The sequence below is a fragment of the Amblyomma mixtum genome, chromosome 3, assembly GCF_055824585.1.
Source record: "Amblyomma mixtum isolate Tamu chromosome 3, ASM5582458v1, whole genome shotgun sequence".
In the NCBI taxonomy this organism is placed as follows: Eukaryota; Metazoa; Arthropoda; class Arachnida; order Ixodida; family Ixodidae; genus Amblyomma; species Amblyomma mixtum.
Genome location: NC_143014.1, coordinates 130,211,523 through 130,232,522, shown reverse-complemented (window position 1 = coordinate 130,232,522; position 21,000 = coordinate 130,211,523). Strand labels below are relative to the sequence as shown.

General features: G+C 47.4%; 1 protein-coding gene across 1 annotated transcript; it reads left to right on the top strand.

Moving 5' to 3' along the window:
* The first annotated feature begins 351 nt into the window (after positions 1–351).
* On the top strand, positions 352–19,381 carry LOC149351819 (solute carrier family 25 member 35-like). The gene is made up of 4 exons (XM_089577093.1): positions 352–483; positions 572–742; positions 16,955–17,269; positions 19,001–19,381. Exons 1-4 carry the CDS (start codon positions 352–354, stop codon positions 19,379–19,381), a joined length of 999 nt encoding a protein of 332 aa, XP_089433219.1.
* Positions 19,382–21,000: the final 1,619 nt, after the last annotated feature.

The window sequence follows — 21,000 nt, the reverse complement described above, 5'->3', positions numbered from 1 at the left end:
CCCGGGTGCATGTTTCTCAGAATGGGTCGCACCTCGACCTTGCTTCTATGCTGTTCTTCCAAGTCCTCTCTGTCCTCCGTAGACCAAATGCATGGGAGCCCTAGTCTATCCAGTGCGTCTCTTTCCGTCCTGCTAGGGCTTCTCTCGCAGTGCTGAGGGCGTTGTAAAGATCCGAACAAGTAAATGCAAGGGGGCGAATTTTTTGGGCAAATCTTCGCAAGTGGATATGGCAGCATAGTTAAACCAAAAGAAAAGAAAAAAACGAAGAAAAAAATCACGAGCGGTGAGTGCCGCCAGGGCGATCCACAAGAAAAAGAGCAAGAAAAAGAATACGCGTCGAAGGATCGCAGGATGGTCGTCCCGGGCACAACATCGACAACAACAAATGTGGACGGCCTGCGTGACGTGTTCGAGGGCATGGTCGGACCCACTGTGGCGACACTCATCATGCACCCGTTCGACATCACCCGGACGCGCATGCAAGTAAGCCCCAGCACCGTCTCCAGGCGAGCGCGGGCGTCGCGGCGTGTGCATGATGTGCTGTGGACCGAGTCTCGGAACGTCCGCGCAGGTCCAGGGCGAGCTTATGCGACGGGGCTACTACGTGGTGATGTACAAGGGCACGATTCAGTCGCTGCGCATGATGTCGCATACCGATGGGCCCTCGAGCATCTACCGGGGACTCGCGCCCAGCATAGCCTACCGCCAGGTCACGCATGGACTGCGCCTAGGGTTTTTCCAGGTCAGCCGTTATCTCAGTTCATTTCTGAGCGCCTTGTTCCTTGTGTCGCGGCTGCTCCTTGAGGGAAAGAGGAAGCACAATATTGTTCGCTATTTTTCTGAAAGTGTCTTTACCGACACGACCTGTAGTGTTTTCCGGAGCCAATTCTCCCAGAATGTTACAGCGATATCGCACAGAGGGCGGCACTAGTGACGCCGTTATACGTCGTACAACTGATGAAAACTGGATTCTAGCATCATTTTTTAAGACGGTTGTTTTTAATTTAAAAATTGTTATGTACTTATTATTAGCCATATCGGCTAAAGATCCAGATGACTGACGAACTCTTCTTCATGCCTTTTGCTGTGAAATAAAACGTTGTGATTCTGGGTGCGAAATCTAAAGCTCCCGGATCACTTGCTGGAAATGATGTCATCCAGATAGGTTGGGATGTTGAGGCTCTCGAGATTGTGGGCTCTATATGGTCACGTATATGGTCAGAAACCCTTAGGAGATGACTGAGCCTACAGCGAAAGACCGTAATCACATGGTACGCTTGTAAGCAGACTCCAGCGAGTTTCGGTGAAGCTCTGTCGCGCAATCTCTCGCAAAGAATCACCGTGCTCGGAGGGTCTCAAATTTTCTCACTTCTCTCACACTTCTCCCGACAATGGTCCGTCACCGCGTAACAAATCGCAGAATACCGCACTCCACCGGTCTAGCTAGCCTGCGGAATTCGGGGGAGCAAACGCTACTGGCCGTGTGCGTGGTCCATTATTTGTTCATTTTAGAACATGCCCAGAAACTCTGGACACGCGAATTTTCCAAAGAGAAGTTGGTTATGGGCACATTTTTTTTTTCAGTATTGTAAGATTGCACCATAACAATCAATATATCCGCAGATCCCTCCTGAGAACGCTTGTAGTTTTTTGCAGTTTATTTGTCAAAAACGTACTCTGTTGGTTTCCCATGGCAGTCCTAACGACTTAGTGTGAGCGCAGGGCAAACCTTAAAGACAGGATTTTGTTACACGTAGGAAGGTTGGACTATTCCCACCAATATGTACCTAACAGTATCTAATTATATTACACAGCTGCCTCAAATTAAAAGTGGTGTCCGGGAAAGTTGGACTTGACTCAGTAACCTCTCATTTTTCCTCACAATTTGCTGGCGCTGCAGTGGAAGCTAAATTCGGCACCTGCAAATCAGGGGCCAGATTCTCAAAGCTTTACAGACGTCATAAAGTGCGTGATTGGCCAGAACTTCTGCTATCGTACGCCGGGCCTCCACGATGGCAAAAGTGACAAGCACAAGCGAGACACGAATAGTCCTAACGTTCTAGGTGCCGTAATCATTCAGCCCTTGATTTTCAAGCGCCAACTGTAGCAGCCTGTTCAGTGCTAGAAAACTACGCGACTGTCAGTGTAATTGACAATGCGCTGGAAGCGGAGCAGAGCAAGGGATCAGAATTAACGATGCATAATCCGAAATACTGCTTACAGACACATGTCTGAAAGCGTGTACAGCAATCAGTTCAGTGCAGTTCATGAAATAATGCGGCACGAACAAGTACTCACACAGACGTTCGTGGCAATACTCTAAGGCAATAAAAGATTTACATATTTCTATTGCCATATTCATTAATTTATTTAGAATTAACGGGCGGTGTTAGTTCTGAAGCAAGGACTTTACATCGAGGTTAAATGGCCGGAACTCACATGTGGCCAGCGGAAATACAGGAGTGCGCTCAGCAGATTGAGCGAGCAAATAGCTCGCTCAATCTTTATTTTTTTTTTAAAATAAATATTGGAAGCTCTGATATGAAAGTTGCTGGTTCTGTTAACGTGGAGATATTAAATAGAAATTTTGCTTGTCGTAATTAATACCAGAATATTTTCGTAAAGCTATCTAATGACATTGGTGACACCAATGGCGAGTTACGATATTTTTTTTTGTCCGCGCTAAAGCTGAAAATTTGCAGGCATGCATGCATGGTCACCATGAGGTGACGCAGGCGTGAGAAAGCTCTGCGGGAAAATTGAGTGGACTGTGACAGCGTGTGAAGAAAAACTGCAGCGGCGAGCATGGTATGTGGAGGCAGCTTAAAGGCACACCGAGGAGGAATTGAAGTTGACCCGTGTCGGTAGATTACTTCATTATGTTGACAAAGACGCTACTCTCGCTGAAAGCGAAGCTTTTATAAACTACGAAAGGCAGAAAAAAAAGAATGAACTACAGGTGTCGCCATCCACCGGCCGTTTCGCAAGTAAACTGCGGTGCGTAGGCAGTTTTTTCTCGGATCCCAGAGGTTAGGCTACACCATCATTCACTTCAAAACGGTGATCACAGAGTTATTTCCAGTGCAGACGTCACGAGTTTGAATCGAGTGACGGGAAAACTTTAAATTCAGTTTTCTCGGCTATATATATATATATATATATATATATATATATATATATATATATATATATATATATATATATATATATATATATATATATATATATATATATATATATATATATATATAGCAGTCGGACCAGCATCAGCATAGCCAGAGAGAGTTATAGAACCAATTTTTACTGAGAAAAAAAAATTGTATGGAGTTGTCCTTAATGTCTCTTTTAGGCTAGGGAGTAAAAACGCACTCATGACGAGAGTATGATAAAATGATTCAATGATTTGTACTGACTGATTCTGGACAGACTGAAGCGCGTTAGTGAGACTTGCGTAATAGGATGTCATGTAAGAGACACGAATTCTGCAGAAGTTCGTATTTGCGAGGTATGAGTATGCAGTATTAAACCTTTATCAGCAGGATAGAATCGGCGCTTGAGAAATCGCTGCTTTTTAAAGTATTACCAGGAATACGTTCAGTTTGAACGGTCTGGGATATATTAGGAATATAGTAAGCTCTTGACCTAAGAAGCAGATACAATCCTGATGTATTTTATGTTGTCAGGATGCAGTGGGGTTTGGTTTGGTTTGGTTTGGTTTATGGGGTTTAACGTCCCAAAGCGACTAAGGCTATGAGAGACGCCGTAGTGGAGGGCTCCGGAAATTTCGACCACCTGGGGTTCTTTAACGTGCACTGACATAGCACAGTACACGGGCCTCGAATTTCTCCTCCAAAGAAATTCAACCGCCGCGGCCGGGATCGAACCCGCGTCTTTCGGGACAGCAGCCGAGCACCATAGCCACTGAGCCACCGCGGCGGCGGTGCAGTGGGGTTTCAACGCAATTAAACGCAAGTAAATTTTATGCGTGTAGTCTTCTGCATGTGAATGTTCATAATTGCTATTTTCTACCCCATGCATTTTAAAAGTACTGAAAGGCCCTACTACGTCATAATGAGGTAAGCACGGTTAGGTATTTGTTTTTGGGCGGCGCTTGTACCAGAGGACGACTATGCTAGAGAAGGTGGCGATAATTGCCGTGAGTTGGTAACATAAGAGCAATGGGCTCTGATTTTCTGCAGTTTTTTTTTTTCATTTCATGCTTAGCGCCACTTCCCACTCGGGATAAGCCGTAATTTTTTATTGCTTTAATTTTTAACTCTAAGTACCTTAGGCACCCCGCCCCCTTTTCAAATTAAGGAAATAGAGATACACATACGACGCCGCCTGCAGACTTGCAACGGCTCTCAGTTAATCACTGCCTCGCACACAGCTGGCTGGCTCCGCTCGTTGTGTTCGCCACGCTGCAGCACTAAGCTCCCCCTGTAAACAGGAGCAAAGCGCAACCAAACACCGCCAGGCGCATCGGCAATTGTAAGTCCCCCAAGTCTACCACACTTGCGTACCCACTGCCCGGATACAGTTTTGCTGGCTCGAAATGTACGCCAGGGCTATTAATTCCGGCGCTCCCTGCTCGCGTACGCGCAATTTAGGCGCAAATTCCACACTGCGAGGGGAAGGGGTGGGGGAAGAGGATAGAGAGAAAAGGAAGAAATAAACATGTTTCATTCGCTCCGCAGCCGAGCGAGCATGCTTCATTAAGCCGTTTAATCGCGCGTCGCCTCGAGTGCGCCCGCACGTTCGTTCCTCGACGGCGGCGCCGGGCGCGTGTACGTGCGTACGCGTACACAGAGACACAGAGCCCACAAAATCGGGTGTTGTGAAAGGGCAGCTCTCTTGAGAGGGGGGCGCGACACGCTTCCCACGCACGTGGCGACAGTGCGCCGCCGGATCGGCAGGAACGCGCGGGAACGAGCGGGGCGGCAATCCCGATCGTTGCGGCGCACTCACACGCGCTAACGCGCTGCTATGCAACAGACAACTTCGCGTACACAAACACACGCATTACGGGCCCGTGTACAATTATAATTAAACTGAGAGCCGACTAGCCAAGCCTTTCGCAGTCTCCCTGTCTTGTCATCGCTCCAAGGAAGCTCAGAGCAAAATCATCTCTGGCAGTGAGCGCGTTACGCTCAGCGCTCAGGTATATTCCGCGCCTCCGCAGATGCCCAGCGGAGGAGATAACGAGGTCTTCGCGTCAGGGAAGGCGGCCGCGACCTGAGCGATTGAGCTAGGAGCTCGCTTCTAGCGCTAAAAAGATTTGGCTTATTGGGGTTTAACGTCCCAAAGCGACTCGGGCTATGAGTGAAAAGAAGAAAAAAAAAAACACATAAGAAGGAAAAGTGAGCTTTGTTAGACTAAATGTAATGCGAGTCAAGACTTTAAAAGAAGTTGGAGCCAAGCGTCGAATTTCAAACTGAAAAAAAAAAAAAACTTTGCGCACTCGGATGAAAACGCGCGAAATGTGGAATTTCCGCGTCGTTATACTGCGCGTTCTAACATCCTGCGTCGGAAAACGCTCTTCTGTACGCATCGTTTACGTAGTGTGCAAGTTGCCCCCCCCCCCCCCCCCCTTTTGGAATTTCACACCTTCCAAAAACGAAGATGCTTGCTACGAAGCTATAGGTTTACGCAAATTGTGTCATTCGAGGTTCCTTTAGACTCCATACTGAAAATTTTCGTTAGTGTTCTGCAGCTTAAAGGCGGAATAATTTATTCTGGCTAAGTAATTATGAATTATTGGTTATCAGAAAATGAAAGGCGCGCTCTCCCACTTCTCGACGGAAAACTAAATCGCGCCTTGAGGGAAGGCAGGAAGGTGGGAGTGAAAGAGAGAGAGGTGCCGTAGTGGAGGGCTCCGGAATAATTTCGACCACCTGGGGACCTTTAACGTGCACTGACATCGCACAGTACACGGGTGCCTTTTACGTTACGCCTGCATCGAAACGCGGCCGCCGTGGTCGAGTTCGAACCCGTCAGTAATTAGGTGAGCATAAAGTGAAGCATCCTCTAGTTTACGCTCGGCGACTGCTAGCAATACTGCACAAGTATCGTTCCGACAGATAGTACCAGTTTCTTTTAAGCCTTCGGCACATTTAGGTGGGACGCCCTGTACAAACAGTGCGAGAGTGAACGAGACACTCGAAAGTGCTGGTGTGCTCATGCATTCGGTCACACATTCCTCCGGCAGCCAGACAGATGCCACGGATGTAGCGCGATCAGCAGCCAAGTCTCTACTGCAGTCAAAGCCGATGGTGTTGGTGAAGAGAAATGGGAGGGGGGGGGGGGGGGGGGGGTCAACAGACGTCTGGCACGAAAGCCACCCGTCTGTTGATATCTAGCGGAGTGAAAATATCGCTACTGTGCACAGGTCAAAGCAACGCACATAACGCAAGCGTAGTAGCGTTCACAGCGTGCAATTAGAAGGGATTCATGGAGTCGCAGCTATAGGTTTCTATGCAGTCATGATGCATCGCGGCGTTAGATTCATTTAAACTGGACTTAGAAACAAGGAGAAAAAATCAGCGCTTAAACTTACTATTTCGAACACTTTGCTCTGACGTATTGATAAACATAGACACCTACATACGATCTTTAAGCATAACGCCTGTAAACCATATAACGTTGCATTTCTACTGTATGCGGCGCACACTTACACATATTTGTGCGTTTTTTTTTCTCTGATGTTACAGAAGAGTAGTAAGCTTACCGAAGCTATTTTTGCATAAGTAGTATCCTTACACTTTTGAGAGTTTACTTGATGCCTGTTACGACCAAAGTCCACCCAGTCAGACTTTCGTTAAACCCTTCCTGCAAGTGATCACCAAGTGGGGGTTGACAGTACGCGCAAATAAAAACAAACGAGAAGCGCAAACTGCGTGCATGACCGCGGATGCAGGAGTATGGGTTATTCGTGTTATACAGGTGATCCCGGAAGGAGAGGAAGAAGAAAGTCGCGATCTAAAACATGTGGGTATGTGCCATTAAGCCTGAGGACATCATCATAATCATCATCATGGGCGTCTACGGGCATTCGATGCGAATTCATTTCTTCAGCGCCTGTACCCAGCGTTCACGCGTGTGTCTGTGTGTTTTGTTTTTGTTTTTTACTAGATATCCCATTCTGCGGCATGGCAGCTTGTTCACCAGTCATGACAGCCGCACATTTGCAACTGTTTGTACCTCAGCTCTAGACATATTCTCGATCTTAATCACTGCAGAATCCTGCAGAAAGAAAAATGACCAATATCTTGTAAGGTCTCTGATCTAATGTACTCATCGACCTCTAGAACACTCCGCTCTTTAACCTTGTGGACAATGGCAGCCACGCTGGGAATATAACGCGCTGGGTGCGTGTGCAGTTTACTACTAGGAGCGCGCTTCTTTTCGCTGCTGTTGCTTCCGTTGAGCACGAGACTGTGGGAGGTAGCACCGAAATAGGCGCCTATATGGTCCTGTGGCCGCGAGAACGAGCCTGTCAGAGCCCATGTGAGGCTCGTTGGACCGGTATATCAAAATATCGAGAAGGCTGGGGCAGGCGTCGACACGCGAAGGCGCGTTGTATCTGTCTCTCGGGACGACGATGCCGGAGCCAGTTTTAGAATGAGCGCCGCGTCCGCCAGGTCACGATTCTCTGCAGCGACGGGCTGACACATGCGCCGAGGGAAGAAGGCGCACTCACCCGCCCACATGCGCGACGTATGCACACTGTACTCTGCCTCACAAGTGACCGGCACTGAGGTGGAATCTACGGCTAGCACTATGAAATCAGGGCCGAACCCTCAATATTGCGCGCACGTACAGGGGAACCGTCTGTGATTGTTCAGAACGATGTTGATCGCATGCTTGTCTGCCAGACTTTGAGCATGAAATGCTGGAAGGCGTCTCTTTCCTTTTAGGAGTTAGATGCGAAACGGCGGCTCAGTGGAACCAAGCTCACCACCGTCGTGCTATTTCTCTCAGCGGATAACCGATGAGAACATATTCTTTCCTAACTTCTAGGACAAGAAGCTGACGGACCAGTAATCGCTCATGTAGCGTTTTTTGTCGGTTATTGACACTGGTCGGCACTTGCCACTGGTTCCGTTTTGTCGAGACGACAAACAGTTCCAGAGCCGAGCACTGATAATCCTCTCCGCTAATTGTTTCACGCATCGAACCGGTGCAGTCGGTGTGTGACACACGCGGCTGTTGTGTGCAGTGTGAGAACGAACAGAGAAAATTGGAGTTTAGAAAGAACTTTGGGGGTTCAGCTTCCCTGCACGTGTCCGCCTAATAGTCCATCTGCGTTCCTTACTCCAGGTGTTAACTCCAGAGCACAGACCTTTGTGCTAGTTGGTGCATAGCAGACACGTACAAGCGCAAAAAACACGGACAAAGAAAGAGACTTTGACAACATGAACGCTCGTGTTGTCCAAGTCTTTCTCTGTCCGTGCTTTTTTGCGCTTGTACTTGTCTGTTAACTCGAGATCCAGACGTTAGTTCGCACTTAAAGCAGTAAACAGTGTTGCTTATTTACTCCGCGTCTGCATACTTTATCGATCGTTTCACTTCGAGATAAAAACGATACTCGCACTTCACTATAGTTCAAACTTGCCTACTTACTTCGCGTCCGCGTCCCTTGCCTATATTATAGACTCGTTATCCAAACGTATGCACTCGCTTCAGTAGTGAACAGCCTTGTCCGTTTTGCCCGTGTTTGCATGCCTTTAAAATGCTTTAACTCGAGATCCAAACGTTAACTTAATTCTTTGCCTCGCATCTATGGCGCCGCCACTGTGAGCGTTTAATAGTGCACGCCTGAACCAGCGGTGTTGCGACGCCCGCAGTTAGCAGTGGCTGCGAACTGTTCGGAGTATATATGAATAGCTCCATAGGTCCTGCACAGCGTAGTGCATCGGCGAGCGTGCCTGCTTGCATCTCTGACCGCGCGCCTGGTGCGCGTACGCAGGCACGTCGCACTCGTCCGATTCGTTAGTCGCGTGGACTGGCGACTGGCGTGAGAAGTACGCGCTCGAGCGATCCTTGTTTCTGGGCCGAGGTGCTCAGTCAAGGGAGCCTGTTCGGCCCTCGTATATATATCGAGAATGTCCAAATTTAGTTCTATATCTCGGCTTGGAAAATCGTCGAGGGCATGGAACACTAGGCAGAAAGAACACGTGTCCATCGGTGCCATATATATGCAGAATCGTATTAAAGGTCGACTATATTCGCAATTCTGCAGGAAGTATTGCCAGCCATAATCGGGTTCGGTCTGTTAACCAGGTGAGCTGGCCACACAATCTGCGTGCAGCCGAAGCCGAAGCAAGTGGCATACACGACGACCAGCCGGCACGCGAAGGTCCTTCCTGACATCGACACGCTGAGTGCAGTTGCAAATCAGCTTCTATATATCGAACGGAACCTTCTCCGTGAAACGACGAGCCTCTTAAGAACGCCCAACTGTAGACGGGACCGGTTGACTGACTCGTGCAACTGCAACCATGCTCCGCTCGATTCACTGTGGCCAGCATAGTGCGGCTTTTCCCAAGAGCCAAAAGCAGTTCACGCATGTAAATATTTTTGCAAAGTTTTCGCACGTTTAGTCGCAGCACTATAGAAGAAGACTGTGCGTGTTACCGGGGCCGATATAACGCCTATATTTCATTACTCTTCCGTTTTCTTTTGCCCCATCGTCGCAGGCCCAAGCGATACTGCGCTTTCGTTGTTGCCGGGATCTGCCAGCTTGAACGGCAGCATAGATTCGAACGATAGGAATCATTTTAAACCGGCCTTGGGCCATATCTTGTAACAGTTCTTTTCGTGATTCATTGTATTCCTTCTTTGCCATTGGCCAGTCCCACCTTTGACGCTCTAGCCGGCGACTGATATTCGTTGCTTGCTGTCAGCCCTGACGTCACAATTTGCAGAGACCGGGGCGAGAGAATAATTAGGAACACAATCGCTACAAAATACGGCCCATAGCCCGGTGTTATACGACGGTTTGTTTTCGATCGCATTTCATTTTTCTTTTATTTTCGCTGCAGCGCACAGCGCCGCGTTACTCTCGACAATCACAAAGAGCGCTAGAACAAAAAAAAAATGAAGTCCAAAATAATTCTATTTAGATTCTATTCACTTCCGTCATTGATGTCATATACCATGCTGATTATATCCCAGGTAGCAGAAACAATTATAATAAGGTAATATATTTGTTGTGAATGTTAAAATAACTATATTTTTTGGAACAATGTTACGCTGACGTTACAATTTAACATACGTTTTTTTGTTGCGCTCAGAACGTTTATATAGCGTTTCAGATAAAACGAAATTATAGCGTTAGTAATAAAATAATGCAACTTAACGTGTTTTTTGTAATAATTTGTAATAATTGTAATAATTTTGTAATAATGCAAATAATGCATACTGTATTTTGAATTTTTATGTTCGAAACATTTACATAATGTTTTGTATAGAACTTGGAACTAGCTTTAGCATGACGCACAGGCGTAACACGCAAATACGTAACACATGAAGCTTGCTGTACCTCCAAGAATTCATGCTCACCATTAAAACAGACTAGCTATAATGGCAGTCAGGAAAAAGCTTATTATCATTGGTATATGTTTCAGCAATTTTTGTGGAAGAATACTGTAGTGGCTGCGCGCAGACTGATAGCAACACGCGCGCTACTGGGATACGGCCCTTTGATACGGCCCTTTGATAAGGGCTTATATACCGCGGCACCGAGCGCTGTCGCGGCACTTCGTCCTAGCTTGTCACTGACGGCGGCCCAGCTCTGCTGGCGCTCGCCAGTACCTTTGTTTGATGGAATAATGAAATTCTGTCGGCTCACTTCGCTGCAACTTCGTGGTTCACCACAAATACCTCAGCGCTCGGCTGCTGACCCGAAAGACGCGAATGCGATCCCGACCGCAGCGGTCGCATTTCGATGGAGACGAAATGCTAGAGTCCCGTGTACTGTACGATGTCAGCGCGCGTTAAAGAACTCCAGGTGATCGAAATTATCCGAAGCTCTCCACTACAGCGTCCCTCATAGCCTGAGTCGCTTTGGGACTTTGAACTCCATAAAAACCAAACTATAACGAGCGCTCCTGACCAGCACAAGCTTACTTCAAGCACCTAATTTATGCACTGTTCCAGGTTTTTTTTTCCCACATTTCAGCCAGTAGTGGTTTACTTCAACCAATATAACTTTGCAATTAAAGCTCTTGGCTTGCGCCAGCCATAGATTATATGCATACTGCCGAAATCATTTTAGAAAACTTTAGTTATTAACGACTGATCACTAACACTTTTAGGGGCACTGCTCATGCGTAGTATACAAACATGAACACGGGGCAACAACCCAGAACAGATGAGTGCGTAAGTGTGGCATGCCATATAGTTGTGCTTTGCTATACTGTTCTGGGGTCGTTCCTGTAGCAACCTCCACGCTGTGTTGATTGAAGCTACTGGTGTGCATGTGCGTAATGCCACAACTGCTTAATCTTCTCCTTCGAAATAGTTTTTTTACCGTTATTTCAAAGTTATTTAATTGTGATGCAAATGTTTCAGTATTGTTAGGAAAGCATTATGCCATCGTTTATTTGTAACGTTTCAGGAAAGTTAGAAAAAAAATGATATTAGCGTTTGAATGAAACACAGCAATAACATTATTATAACGTTAAGGTGCTGCCTGGGATTCTTAATTAATGCCCGCCTCTTACTGCCGCATCCTGGCGATAGCGGGAAAGTGGTATCGCTTGAGCGACGGGTGAAAAAAAGGCGAATGAAATAGGATTCGAATAGAATCACTGTTATTTCGACCCTGGTGTCTCTTCTTACGCGTGGTTCTTGAGCTCACTTGACAGTGAGCTGCGATTCTTCTGAATATTTTCCCGCCTGTGAAATAAAAATTTTTCAGCGCGGACATGATCACTAACGCGAGAAAAAGCGCAGTAATTGGCTCAACTTTTTCTAACCAGAGACCGCATTTTTCCTCGGCTCCAGTTGTAGAGCTTACTGAAAAGTGTTTCAGGTGCTTCCAGAGTTGGTGCAACGCGCGGAAAGCCACTTCAACGATCCTGAGTTCCTGAGTTTTATAGTTCCTGAGTTCTTAAAGGCCGATAAGAATTTTGTGCTCTTTCGCGGTTCAGGGCTCTGCTCAGGACCGCCGTTTGGAATGTACGCCATTGGTTACGCCTGTGATCAGCTGACGCCAGCTCTAGTGCTCACAGAAAATATTGATAATAACAAATAAATTCTTTATTCGTGGAATGCTAGGGCACATATACGGACCTGTCGAAGCCAGCAAAGGGCTTGTGGTGCGGTACTCGGCAGCATGGGACACTTAAGAGCATACGCCACACTCTAAACAAAAAAAAAAACAAGAAAACAACGGCAGTTTTAGCTACTAACTTTCGGGGTAGTAACCGCCCCGTCACATATGTTACCACTTGGGTATTAACTGTAGGCATTAACTGGAAGGTAGTAACGGTTACTATATCTGAGAAGTAGCTGCAGGAAATATATTTAGTAACATTTACTACCCTTAGGGTAGTATCTGCAACTAACCTTAAAGTAGTAACGCCACTACCCTTAATAGCATTTACTACTTATGAAGGTAGTAACAGCAACTACTTTCAATATCAGTTACTACCTTCGAAATAGTTACAGGAACTACCTTTAGCAACTTTTACTACCTCTCAAAATAGTAACAGCGACTCATTTCATTTCATTTACTACCTTTGAAGGTAGTTACAGGAACGACCTTTAGCAACGCTTACGTCTTTAGGTAGCAGTAACGGCACTACCCTTAGCAAACGGTGCTGCTTTCTTGTTGGTGAAGCAACCCCTAATCTGAATGCTGGTTAAGACGCCGTCACTGCCCCATCCCTGCACCACTTTTGCTTATCAAAAGTATGGCCCCAGTTCAATTAGAAGCAATAAGAAGTAGAGAGCTTATATGGCTTCGAAAAAAAATTGGCTGTGGCTTAGCTTGGTTAAGCCAGGTAATTGCGAAGCAATACGTGGTTCTGCTGCATCTTGAGCTCGTCGCTTGGAAAGCCGTTCTTCTCGTTCTTCTTCTGTCTCCGTATCTCGCTGATGCTTTCTCTTTGCAACCTGCCGAAGCGTATAGGCTGGAGGCGGCATCTCATGGGCTTGACGAGAAGAGCGCAGTCAGGCCGCGGCCGTGGCTATGCGCCGCGCAATGCAACGGCGTGAGATGGGGCCCCGTTTTTAAGCAGATGGTATGACGTCACATAGCGCGCAGCGCCCCTGGTGAGAGGAGCGGGAGTCAGGCCACGGCCGTGGCTATGCGCCGCGCAAGGCGACGGTGTGAGATGGGGCCCCGTTTACACAGATGGTATGACGTCACGCAGCGAGGTCACACGAAAGGTCAAGCGTGGCTATGCGGCCGCGGCACGGCACGGGCTGAGGTGGTAGCGAAAGTAGTATTGCTTCGCAATAAAAGCCAAAATCAATGCAAAAAATGTCACTCGAATTTAGACGTAACCTTTTCCTAGCCCCTTCCTTACGCGTAGGCGAGCACCATACGTGTGAGCAAGAGCGCACGGAGTGGGAGCGCTACACTGGCGGACGTCCATGTGGCGGCAGGTTTTGTAGATTTTCGATTATAGATTTTAGAATTATAGAATTATAAAACACTTAACATAAATAAAAAGAACAAACTCCATAGCGCAGCACACTGTACGCTAATGCATATGCTATCGTTTTCATTATATTTAATGGAATGTAGCAGACACGCTATTTTGCGCATCCGTTCAGAAACGCTAGCCAAATGACTGTTCCAAGAGAAGCTGGAATCGAAATTAACTCTCAGATAAGTAACACTTGAAAGATGCAGAATAGGAGAGCGGGCACAATTATTACCCCTATAGGCGAATGAAGTAACACTGGAAAGGTGACAGGAATGGTTTAAGGAATTTTGTAGAAGCATACCAATTTAGTTTTATTTTGATTGATAAAAATTAAGTTATTGCAGCACTTACTCGGGACGTTTCCAGGGTCATTTTATAATTCAGACATGGCTTGATCGTAATTAGCATGACTCAAAGAGTCTCATCTGCGTACTGAAAAACCTGGCCATGAAGAATGGCTCGACTGAGATCGTTAACATATAAGCTAAATAAGAGGAGTGCTGAAATCGATCCCTGAAAAACTCCACTGGCCAACTGCGTGGGATCGCTTGTAATATTTCCGATCACTACGACTTAGGTTCGACTATGCAAATAATTTGCAAGGAAAGATAAGCCATAGCTATGTAGTTTACGGAGTAATACATCATGGTTCGCGGAATCAAAAGCTTTTGATACATCTGAAACTAATGCGCAAGAAAATTTGTCGTTTTCAAGGGTATTGTTAAGGAAATCAGTTCATTCAGCTAACGCTAGCATAGTGCCACGCCCGCAAGTAAATCTATATTGGTTAAACGATAGGATATTATGTGCATCAATGGAGCTTTGTATTACATGGAAAATATGCTTTTCAAGTATCAGAGAAATACACGAAAGTACCGAAAGAGGTGACGGAATTAACTTGCCCGCTTTTGTAAAGAGGAACTATAAGAACTTCCTTGAGGCCAGGCGGCATGATTTGTGTTTCTGTGTGTTTCAGCTGCACTGTTTCAGTGCGGAAGACTACAGGGTCCGGAATAATAGCAAATGCATTGCAGTTCTATTCCTTTGGGTCATTCGTCATAGGGCAAGACGCCATCACGAGGAAAATCAATAAAATCGAGTGAAAACAATGGCTACATTACGCTGGCCTATGGTTTTCAGATGCATGCTATCACTTCAAGCACAGATTGCTGCTGCAGAACCATAAGCGGAGCCGTGCGTGGTGCTGAGGAGCGGTATCATGCCACTGAAAGTCGAAGGTCCGGGCTAAACTGTGTCTCACATTTCGTTGACGTTGCAGTTGAAGCTACGCCTGGTGCCAGCTAATCAAGGGCCGAACTGTCAAACTTGTTCGCGCGGTTTACAACGGTGTGCGATTGCCCGGCATGCACGCCGAGCAGTTACGATAGCCAAAGTGATGGACGCGAGCCAGCCGCGAAGCACAGTTGTGTTGCAGATACAGGGATAATTAAGCTCGTCATTGGCCGGAATCAGCTGTAGCCTCCACTCCGGCGTTAGTAAATTGTGAGAAAGTATTCGGTAGCCGTAGCGTGTTGTGAATCTCTCTAGAGGTAAAGTCAGGAGACAGGAAGAGAGCAGAGCGGATTAGGGAATAAACGCGGGTTCATGATATCCCAACAGAAATATAACAGATGAAATGGACATAGGCAAAGGCATGCAGTGCGGAGGTCAGGCAACTGATGTTCCCAAGGAAAGTGAGGACAACTCTCAGTTTTTTTCTTAGTGAAAATCGTTTGTTTGACTCTTAGTGCTTCCTACATTGAAGCTTTGTTCGCTAGCAAAATACGCATTTAATGCTGGGAAAACTGGGTTTACAAACTCTCTAACTACATTCAAACTCGTGACGTCAGGACTGAAAAGGACTCTGTGGTCACCGTTTGAGGCTTAGTGGCGATTTAGCCTAGCCTCATGGATCTGCACACGCAATACTGCCACTAGTGTCACCGGAGTTTTATTTTCGAGAAGTCGGCCGGTGGTGATAACTAATTTTTGACCTTTTGTAGCTCATAACAGATCCGTTTTCAGTGAAAGTAGCGTTTTTGTCATTAGACCGCGGTAATCTATTGATTCGGGCTAACTTCAATTTGTCCCCAGTGTCCTTGCGAGGTGACGGGGTGGATCACAAAAAAAAGGGGGCCTAACTGGGGTCGGATGAGTCAGGTGGCGCACTAGACACTAGAAGGTCACTCGGAGATCACTGGAAGAGGCCTTTGTCCTGGCTGATGATGGTGGTGGTGATGATGATGAATCTGCAAGAGAGTCTCGGCGCAGCAGAATCAGCAGGGTCAAATGGGCACGACAAAGGGCGGAAGTTTACCTGTTTATTCGGCACGTTTCAGTATGTAGAGGTGACAAAACACCCTATTCGTGTATGCTAGGGGCAACGGGAAATGGCAGGTACACCAATGAAAGTGTACGTTTTCTTGTTAGTGCGTGTGTTTGTTTCCACTGTCTACGCAGAGTCGTAGGTTACTTTGAAGAGACTCCCAACGTGCGTGCTTGTGCGTGCATATGCGTATACGCATGTCGTGTGTGTGTGCGAGTGTGAATGTGTGTTAGTGCGAGTGCGAGTGTGAGTGTGAGTGTGAGTGAGTGAGTGAGTGAGTGAGTGAGTGAGTGAGTGAGTGAGTGAGTGAGTGAGTGCGTGTGCGTGTGTGTGTGTGTGTGCGTGTGTGTGCGCGCGTGTGGATGCGTGCGTGTGTGCGTGCTTCGAAAGCGCACGCTAGTAATAAGGAGGCTGGCTGCTCCTGCAGCGTTTGGTGAACATTCGCCTTTCGGAAAGCTTTGACACCGAGAGGGCACGCGTGTTTCAGGCGTGGGAAATACCCCGATTTTCCAACTGAGGTACCCTGCCCTGAGCTTTTTCTCCGTGGAGGTAATTTGCAGCCTTATCTTGCTTACCAATTTCTCTCGAAGAGTTGCGACCGTTCCACGTTCTCTCATCATGCGAGCAGGTCCACGAGTATCACTTGGACAGCGAGCGTCTAGCGCCTTCTCCACCCAAAACGTGCTCTTGCACCCCTCCACCCCCCCCCCCTCCCCCCTCTCATTTTCATGCACGGTCCATGAGGATGGCCGAACATGCGGCCGTTAACAGGGCGATGTAATGTCATACATTGAGAAACCAAACAGACGCCGGCGCATTGAACCAAAAGCAGGACATCATTGCAATTTGTTCTTCAAATTTCAAATTTCAATTTCTCCGGGTATGTATTGCGGCCTTCGCTGAGAGTTAAATGAAATTTTCGCCCATGACGGAGTCTTCCATCGCTGACGAGAGCGCACGGCCGCAGGTTATCGAGGACTGCGGCTTGACGGTGGACGAGAACCTGGAGCCCAGCGTCCAACTGAGCGCCATCTCGGGGGCACTCTGCGGCGGCATGGGCGCTTTTTTGGGCAGCCCGCTGCAGCTGGTCAAGTGCCAGCTGCAGACGCGCGCTTCGCCCCAGATCGCTGTGGGCTACCAGCACCACTACCGGTCCAGCTTCAATGCCGTCCGCATCATCTACCGCGCGCACGGCCTGCGACGGGGCCTGTGGCGCGCCGCGCAGGCCAACGTCCTCCGCCTGTCCATCGGCTCCGGCATCCAGATGGGAGCTTATGTGCAGGTGTGTCCCTTTTCCTGGCTCCCGGGCAACGACTTGCCGCAGCGTTAACTCGCCACGCCTACGAATTCATAGGAGATCTTTTTGCGTTTTAAGTGTTCATTATGAATCCTAAGGTGCCATTATCGAGACTCCAGTTACCTTTGATAATTTTCCCTCTCTTTACGCTGCTTTATCCGCCTGCGTAATTCTGAGGCTACAGCATGGTGGAGTGCTGTTCACGTGCAGTTTGCGCCGATTAGCTCTCCCGTCCAGTGCTTATCGTGGGCGGCGAACACTAATTAAGGAGAAATTACTCATTGGCATGCACCCAAGCGCAGCCATACGGCTACAAAGGAAAGAACACTCCACCTTAGGGAGTTCCCCTAAACAGTGGACCAACACTTGCGTATGATGTAGCCCCACTTACACGGTAACTAGTGTGCTCCAGTACTTGTTGCGAAACCAGATCGTCCGGCTTGCGTTAAAGAACCCCACGTGGTCGGCATTATTTCCTTTCTTTTTTTTTCCTTTCTATTTCCTTTTCCTTTCTTCCCAACCAATCTTTATTTTCATTTCTTCATGGCCTTCGACATCACCCCGCTCCTTATTTCTTAGTTACCGAAACTAGCAGGCCTGCCACGCATGCCCTGTGCATGATGTCTTTACGGTTATTCAGGAGTATACACTCGTACTGCAGTTGATGCACCTTGCTTCGCTTGTTGCCTGGCTATATGTCGGGCCAGGTAACAGCGACGTGACAGTGACTGCTGGTCAGTGTACTGACCTACAGAAGCTGTGACTGCTGTTTTTGGAATGTCTACAAAAATTCCATAGACTTCTGTCTGTAAAAGTCTGTAGACTCTATAGACAAATCCTAGAGAACAGTGTAGAGGCAGTCTGATTTATGGTCATGCACTTTTAGTAGACTTTTGTCTATAGACTATCAATAGACAAAAAGAAATATCTATAGGAAGGCAAGAGATTGGTTTATTTGGTTTATTGGGGTTTAACGTTCCAAAGCGACTCAGGCTATGAGGGACGCCGTATTGAAGGGCTCCGGAAATTTCGACCACATGGAGTTCATTAACGTGCCCTGACATCGCACAGTACACGGACCTCTAGAATTTCGCCTTCATTGAAATTCGGCCGCCGCGGCCGGGATCGAACCCGTGTCTTTCGGGTCAACAGCCGAGCGCCATAATCACTGATCCACCGCGGCGGGGCCGAAGGCAAGGGAGTCTATAAGAAGTCTATAGACTGTCTATAGACCATTTTTGTAAGGGTGATGTGCTTCTTCTGTGGCGCGTAAGGGCATGACAATCCAAATGGGCAGCTTCCCACTTCGCGCAGAGTTTCTTTCTTCTCTGGTGACGTGCGTGCATTTTAAGATTGTTTTTGCATCACTCTGCCAACCATCAGTGTGTGCGTTGAGTTCAGTCTTTGGTCCAGTTACATGGCAATGATGCACCACGTTTCCTGCCTCTTCTTCCTCAAAACGCTCGATGAGTATTCGTTCAAACCTATCAGCCAGCGCTGATGTGACGTGCTTAAAAGTCGTTTTGGCCTGTTGACCTATAGTTTGCGAAGTTTTGAAGGTCTGAGTCGGTCTCCCGCACAGCCTTGAATTGGAAATATATTTTAGGGCACATTAATTCCCTATTTATTATTTGCGAGAGGCACTTACATCTGTATAGAAACGGAGCCGCACATACTGAGCTGCGATTCGAACTGTTAACGGCCGCTTTTGCGCAGGCCAAGCGCAAACTGTCGCAGTACACGGGCGACGATGTGCACCACCTGGTCACGTCCGTCGCGGCGGCCGTCTACTCGAGCATCGCTGCCGCGCCGGCCGTCGCCACGCTGGACACGATAAAGACGCGCATGTACTTGCAGCCGGTGGACAAGCGCGGCCGCGGTATCTACTACGCCGGCGTGCTGGACTGCGTGCGCAAGATATACACCATGGAGGGCGTCGCGGGTTACAGCCGCGGCATGCTCATCGCCTTCTTCTACTCCATAACCAACTCTTCCATCACGTTGCTATCCTGGAACGAGCTCAAGTGGCTGCGGCTCGCGTCCAGGGAGCGACGGGAGCTCGTCATCGAGATCATCTACCGGACGGGCGACGATTGAGCTCCTTGCTTTCACCTGGGACACCTGCGCCGCAGTGCTCTGCACCACGCCAGAATAAACAGCAGTCGAGAGACCGCGCTCGTAGAACGAGACCACACGTGCGGCCGCGCTTTACTCGCGTGCATGCGCTGGCTTAATGAAGCAATTCCGAACAGAGAAGTAATACCTAACGCCCACGAGATAGTTCGACATGATCGCAGCACGAGGGGAGGGGGCGTAGCCATAGTTATAAAAAAAAGGAATTAGATTACACAGTAATTTCACATAACACAAACATCGAAATGGTCCGGACACTGCAGCGGTTTTGTCATTTGAATATTCTTATCGGTTTCATGTACAGGCCCCCTGATGCAGACATTTCGGTTCTTGAACGATTGCATGATTTCTTGGGGGAACACCGCAGACGATACACTCATGTAGTGACGTGTGGCGATTTTAACTTGCCAAAAATCAACTGGGAAGTATTGAGCACTCTACCTTCATGTCAGCATCATGTTCTTTTGCTTGCCATTGCCTTTGCATTAAACTTAAACTGGGTCGTACAAAAACCGGCACCGCGGTGGCTCAGTGGTTATGGTGCTCGGCTGCTGACCCGAAAGACGCGGGTTCGAACCCGGCCGCGGCGGTTGAATTTCTTTGGAGGAGAAATTCTAGAGGCCCGTGTACTGTGCGATGTCAGTGCACGTTAAAGAACCCCAGGTGGTCGAAATTTCCGGAGCCCTCCACTACGGCGTCTCTCATAGCCTTAGTCGCTTTGGGACGTTAAACCCCATAAACCAAACCAAACCAAAAACCGGCACGTATTGCGTCAGGGTCAAGCTCGCTTCTTGCCATTGTGTTTATTAGTGACGCCATTGAGAGGCTTGGTTTTTCTGCCAGCAATATCTGACCACGAAAGTAATATGGTGCGGCCGCCAGCCTGAGCACTAAGAAAACAGTGTCTTGACTAACAGTGCCCTAGATTAAATTTTTTTCTTGAAGTCTTGGAGCAAGATTACGAAGAATTTGCCAAAAAAAAAAAAAAAAACACACGCGGTTGGTCTTCTGAGTGTTAATGATCTATGGATGCACTTTAAGACTACTGTACAAGAATGCATCGCACGATACTTACCGAAGAAATTTAGAAAAAATAATTGCACTAGTCCCTGGTTTACACGTGAAATCCTTCAGTTAAAACGTAGCATCGAAGTATGGAGGCTTATTACAGCAGGTCACACTATATTAGTCCCTTCGCACAGAGCTGCGCACGAAAATAAATCAATCTTACGTATAACTTCTTTAATGTCAAAGTTATAATTTTCTCTCTGCCGGTTTCAGAGAATTCTGAATACACTTAACAGAGAAGAAATACCCAGTTAGTAAATTTCGTTCGAACCAAAGAGAAATAAATTATCATCATTGCATTTCGTCAGCTTTAAACGATTACTTTTCTTCAGTTTTTACAACGAGCAATAGGCATGACCCTAAATTTCGGCCCCAATCCCTTATCTTGCGAGACTTATTAATATCTGTGGAAAGAGTTGTTGCTGCCCCACTTAATTTAGACGAAAGGAAGTCTCCAGGTCCAGACGGCATCCCAAATGCTTTTCTTTGCCGCTCTGCAGAATAGTGCGCTAAAT

What these genes read in the sequence shown, in the direction of transcription:
- LOC149351819 (XM_089577093.1), top strand. Translation starts at nt 352, where the DNA reads ATGGTCGTCCCGGGCACAACATCGACAACAACAAATGTGGACGGCCTG. An exon ending in TCACCCGGACGCGCATGCAA is followed by an intron (nt 484 to 571) that starts GTAAGCCCCAGC and finishes ACGTCCGCGCAG; the next exon opens with GTCCAGGGCGAGCTTATGCG. An exon ending in TGCGCCTAGGGTTTTTCCAG is followed by an intron (nt 743 to 16,954) that starts GTCAGCCGTTAT and finishes GCACGGCCGCAG; the next exon opens with GTTATCGAGGACTGCGGCTT.